Raw genomic sequence first — 6,220 nt, 5'->3', positions numbered from 1 at the left:
GAGGTGAGCCCTTCCTGTGGAGAGCTGGGAGGTGAGTGAGCTCTTCCTGTGGAGAGCTGGGAGGTGAGCCCTTCCTGTGGAGAGCTGGGAGGTAAGCCCTTCCTGTGGAGAGCTGAGAGGTGAGCCCTTCCTGTGGAGACCTGGGTGGTAAGCTCTTCCTGTGGAGACCTGGGTGGTAAGCTCTTCCTATGGATGGCACCAGGCCTTCTTTCTTCCCAGCATGAAATTCCTAGAGACTTGAAGTCCACTGTTTCAGTTGTCTGATAGGAGTGTCTCCATACACGTATCCTACCTCCTGCCAACCTGCTAGAAGAGATGGTGGAGATGGGAGGAGTCTCAGCCACTCCACCATGCTTCCCATCATGATGATCTTGTAAGAATTAAGTAAATAGGAACACCTCATAAAAATACAGGGAAGCCAGGAATGTCCATTAAACTTAAAGTCAGGGAGCTTCAAAAGAATTTACTGAATAAACATCCATCTCCAGGAGATGCTCCAATTGCAGGAAATGTCCCACCCCACCCGCAGTGAGGGGTGGATCTCTCCCCACCCTGTCTATGTACAAAAGGTATCTCCTCACCTGGGGCACAAAGGGCAATGGAAACAAAGAACAATGAGCTCCACCAATAAGAGATAACCAACTCATGCTGTAAACTAAAAACTATGTTCTGAAAGGGTAAAAGAGTGTGTGCTTTTGTTCCTCGGGGTCGCCTCTGCCCTAATTGCAGGACAACCCCAGTATACTGGATCATTAAACAGTAAACCTCTTGCTTATTGCATCGATCTCCATCTCTGTGTTTTTGTGAGTCCACATCCTGGACATAAGAAGTGGCTCTTCAGATCTTACAATCTTTGAGCTAAAATAATTCTCTTCTCTCTTAAATGTCTCCATTAGGTACTTTACCATGTAGGGCTGGAGAATTTTAGAATTAAGAAAAAAAAGGAGCATGTAGTAGAAATGTATTGGTGGGAATGTATACTGTGTAACCTTTACCTGGAAGGGCATGGAAGATCTCTGTGGCAAGCCAGGAATGTAGACTGGCCAGTTTTGGGAGCCTGTTGGCCACAAGCCCCCCCCCACCCCCCGCTAGGTCCAAGAACAAAAAGCAGGATATGAGCCCATCTGGGTGGTTCTAGGGAACGGCCAGCCATAAAGTGAATAGCAATGACCAAACCACATTCTTGTGAATAATGAGTGTGCAGGATGTTTTCCTCATGACCCTGACTCAATCAGGGGTTGGGTCCCTCTGAAAATTTCCACTGTTTTTATGTTATGTTTCCTGTAGTTTTTCCCTTTAAATACCCCTCACTTCTTGTGTTCGGGGTTGAACTCCTCTGGCCTGCATGGCCGAGATCGACCCCGGTACCGGCCTATGCCAAATAAACCTCATGTGATTGCAGCAAGATCGGTCTCTCATGAGTTATTGGGTGGTCGTGTTATCCCGAGACTTGAGGGAGGATCTCCCCAGTTCTGGGGGTCTTTCACCACTCTGATAACCCCACTTCACCCAATTCCACTCTGATAACCCCACTTCACCCAATTCTACTCTGATCACCCCACTTCACCCAATTCCACTCTGATCACCCCACTTCACCCAATTCCACTCTGATCACCCCACTTCACCCAATTCCACTCTGATCACCACACTCCATCCACTTTCTTTCTGATCACCCTTTTTTCCCTATCTTATGGACTCTTTCATTAATTGACTAAATTGACACAGCTTAGTCCTGGAAGAATTTAAAAATATGTTCCCTCAAAGCTCACTTATCACTTGCCAATAAAAGTTCCTGACATAGGACATAGTTTTTGCCTTCAGAGACTTGGTATCCACCGGAAGGCTAGCTATTCTTGGTGGTCAACTTGATGAACCCTGAAATTAACTAAAACTCAAATAGCTAGGTACACCTGAGGGATTTTTCTCTTATTTTTTGTTTAGTTTAGTTTTGTTTTCAAAAGAGGGTTTCTCCTTGTAGTCTTGGCTGTCCTGGAACTCACTCTGTAGACTAGGCTGGCCTCAAACTCACAGAGATCTGCCTGCTTCTCCTACCTGAATGATGGGATTAAAGGCATGCACTGCTGTGACCTCCCCAAGCCTCAAGCAGGTAAACCAGACCTTGTCCTTGCCACAAGCAGCTAGCCCACCAAGGGTGGAGTCTCCCTCCTTAGGAGAGGTCTATTGTTCAGCCACATCTGCAACTTCCCTATAGGAGCCACGCCCTGCTAAGCTACTTCACCTGCCTTCTGGAAGATGCTAATTAGGCGGGGGGATGGGTTCCCTGCCTATATGTTCTCAGACTCTAAAAGACACATTCGACCTTGAATGGAACCTTTTGACTTGGTCTGGCTATTTCTCTCGAAGTCCGATTCCCCTATTTTCCCCAGGCTCCTGCCTCTCTTTCAGGAACCCGGTTTGTGAAGCTGCTGGCAGCTACACACGGCCACTACCTGGCTTAGGGGAGTTTTATTAACTAAATCATTTGAAGTGAAAGGATACACCTTTAGATCTTTAGAGGTGGGAAAACCTACTTTACATCTGAGCCACACCTTCTGCTGGCAGTCTACAGAAAGGGCATGGAAGGAAGAATCTCTTGCTCTGCCTGCTTGCTCTCACTGGCATTAGAGCCTACTTCTTCTGGATTCTGATGTATCCTCAGTCCACAGCTAAGAAATCCAGCCTTGTGGACCAAACTACTACTGGATTGTTGGGCTTTCCGTTGGTAGACAGCCATTATTAGATTAGCCCAACCATAGCCTTGAAGTCACTCTAATAAGTCCTACTTAAGACAGACCAACAGACAGATAATAAATTCATTCATTCATTTAATCAAGTCTGTTCCTCCAAAGAACCCTGACTAATACAATACCCATATGGGTTTGCACAGCCCTGCAAGGGAGAACTGTTCCCACTCTACAAAGGGCATTCGGAGCACTAACTAGGGACTCAGTAATCTGAGCTTACTGCCACCACCCAATACTGTCTCATGACCCTGCTGTGTAAAGCGTTTGGACAGAGTTGTCCTGGTCCTAGTTTCAGATCCTTCTTTAACAGCTGTCTTGTCAGACTGCAGCTTGCCTTCCCCAAGCTCACCAGAGTTAGAACTCAAGCTGTATGTATCATCACTGCCCTCTCTTACTTAGGAACCAAATTAAAAAGCATAAGGAAAATGGTGACCTGGAGCTGGAGGTGTGGCTCAGCGACAGAGCTGTGCTTCTCTCACTCACGCTGTCGTGGCATGTGTACCTGGCACCCATACATACATACATACACACACACACACACATGTACACACACACAGGTACACACACACAGAGGTACACACATACAGGCAACACCACATACCACACACACACTATAACACCACAACATACCACACAGACACATACATACACAAACACATACTACGCACCACATACCACATACCATACACACACTGCAACACCACAACATACCACATACACAGGCAACACACACACACCACATACCACACACACATACACACACACTACAACTCAACATACCACACACACACACACACACAGTACAACACCACAACATACCACACACACATGTGTACACAGACAACACACACACATACCATGCACCACATACCATACACACACTGCAACACCAAAACATACCACACACACACATGTGTACACACACACAGACAACACACACACACACACACACACCACCGCCTTGTGAGGCTCCTAACTGACTCAATAAAAGTTATCAAATGACCATTCATTTCCTAGATATCATGCAAATGACTGACTGGGTAATATCTCTCTAGACTTCATCTGCATGTATGCCTCAGGGGCACATGGGTATGCCTATCTTAGTATGTTATCTTTGTCAGGTTCTTCTATCAGGGAACACACATCTGAACCAAGACACCTATAAGTGCAAATGCTTTAAGGAGGTGCAACAGGCAGGAGCAGTGCAGTGTGTCACACTGTTCCTGGTCACCAGCAAGTTCTGCCACCTCCTCAGAAGCCACTCTTCTTTATGAGCTCATATCTTTCTAAAACTCCTCCTGTGCTTGCTTGTGTATATATGTGTGTGGAAGCCAGGACAACCGTGGATGATGTGTGTGGAAGGACATACTCACTCAAGGAGAGACTGGTTCTCTCCTTGGTCCAGAACTTACCAGCCAGGCTATTCTGGTCCTCTTGTTCCTTCCTCATTCTACAAGAGTGAGTCACCAAGCCCAGTTTTTTCTTTTTACCTGAGTTCTAAGATGCAGGCTCCGCTCATGAGGGTTATCCTGCAAGCGCTGTCTGAATGGACCTCTCCAGCCCCAAGTTCTGCTTTCAATGTTACATATTCATGCTCTTGATCCTACTCACTTGCCACAGATTTCAAGTGTTTCTAGCTAAGCAATGACTTCCAGATAATCGGCTTTCCCTTCTCTCCCAAGTACTCTTATTTCTGCGTTTTGTCTTTCTGGTCTATGGTGCTGCTGGCTGCTACAGCAGGTGGCTCATCACCTGAGTCACACCAGAGCAGCCGGCATTCCAGATAACTGCAGCTTCGGAAACAGGGCCAGTCTTACCTCAATGAGCTTCCTCTCGTAGGAGCTTGCTAGTTCCTCAGCAGCTTCCCCAGGCTTCTGTTCAGGGACTGTGACTTCTGCATCAACATTCCAGAGACTAGGTACAACTTTAGAAAAAGAAAGACACTCAGGTAAAGTGTTTTAACATGCGCTGGAAACTACACTCCCTTATTTTAATACATGTACTTCACTTATTTAATATTTATGCACATATGTGTGTATATGCCCAATTTCTCCAGAGAGAAAGGTCTCAATAAGGAAAAATTACAAGCAGTCATTACATTAACACTACAGCACTTTTACCCATGTGCACCAGAGCAAGGGCTAGGTAGGGTCTGCTGAAAGTGTAGGGTTACTGGAGTTCTGCACAGAGTTGGACAGTGACCTTATCACCCTGGAAGCCTGGGGGAAAGAAGAAATGTCTCAGCAGCACACAAGCTCACACAGACAACTTTCAGATTGGCCAAACATTTTCCCAAACACAAAGAAAACGTGTTCTAGGAGGTGATGCCTTCCGACCATGTGCTCGGAACAGTGGTGCCAGGTCCCAGGCTGTGGTGCTTTGAATGAGAATGGCTTCCTTAGACTTATATGTTTGAATATTTGGTCCCAAGTTGAAGGAGCTGTTTTGGGAGGATTAAGAGTTATGGCCTTGTTCAGGAGGTGTGTCACTAGGGATGGGCTTTGAGGTCCCTAAAGGCTCAAGCAAATCCCAGTGTGCACTCTGCCTCCTCTGTGCAGATCCAAGTGTGAGCTCGTAACTATTTCCATGCCCATGCCTCTGCCCTGCCATCAGAGACTCAATCATCTCTCTGTACCATAAACCCAAGGAAACTCTTCATAAGGTGCTTTGCTCATGGTGTTTTATCATAGCAATAGGAAGGTAACTAATACAGAACTAGAACCAAGAGCCATCTGTGAAGGCTTTTTAGATCCAACAGCCTCAAGAAAGTCTCTGAGACCAGTGCATCATCGATACAAGGCCATGCTAGGGCATCATGACACACAAGGCATGCTTATCCATGAGCGCCTTTTTTGTACTGAAGACCAAATAATTAAGAAGCTGGGAATGAGCGGTACAGCTGCAATGACACCTGGAAAACAAGAGCAAGACAGGGTGTAGCACTGGACAGAGAAAAGGACCAGTGACATGCTTCACAAACATGGGCCAGGCTCCATTTCCAGCACACACTGAGAGGTGCAAGTCTTGAATGCCTACTAACCATAATGGGATTACACTGAGGCAGTGCCAAGGCCTGAGGTAGCTCCAGGTGATAAGGAGCAGCCTGAAGAGCTGAAGTGAAAGCTTGGGGGCCTTCTAAGTTCACATGACCACATGGCTATCAGCAACGGCTGGGCAGCCAGCATGAGAAGCAAGGCCATTGGTGACAATGAAATGCCCTGGGTTCTGGAACTTTAAGTTGACCTTAAGCATCACAGGAGTGACCAGCAACACCTAACACTAGAATGACTTGAGAAAAGCTTAAAGGCTCCAGTGAAAGATGATTCAAGGAGCATGTTAATTTAAATTCATTTCCTTTAAAATGTGAGTTATCTTTGTCCTAAAGAAAAGGGAAGGGCAGTGGTAGCTCAAGCCTTTAATCCCAGCACTTGGGAGGCAGAGGCAAGCAGATTTCTGAGTTTGAGGCCAGCCTGGTC

The 6,220-nt window shown here is 46.4% G+C and overlaps 1 protein-coding gene across 1 annotated transcript in view; it reads right to left on the bottom strand.

Annotated features, from left to right (window-relative positions):
• Snx29 (sorting nexin 29) overlaps positions 1-6,220 on the bottom strand; it is a 460,893-nt gene that overhangs the window by 182,988 nt on the left and 271,685 nt on the right. The window contains exon 15 of the mRNA XM_031364585.1: positions 4,562-4,668. Coding sequence (XP_031220445.1) covers positions 4,562-4,668 — 107 coding nt within the window. The remainder of the gene's footprint in view (positions 1-4,561; positions 4,669-6,220) is intronic.

Source organism: Mastomys coucha, unplaced genomic scaffold (genome assembly GCF_008632895.1).
Source record: "Mastomys coucha isolate ucsf_1 unplaced genomic scaffold, UCSF_Mcou_1 pScaffold12, whole genome shotgun sequence".
Taxonomy (NCBI): domain Eukaryota; kingdom Metazoa; phylum Chordata; class Mammalia; order Rodentia; family Muridae; genus Mastomys; species Mastomys coucha.
The sequence above is the reverse complement of the archived record's forward strand: the minus strand, read 5'-3'. Positions and strand labels throughout refer to the sequence as shown.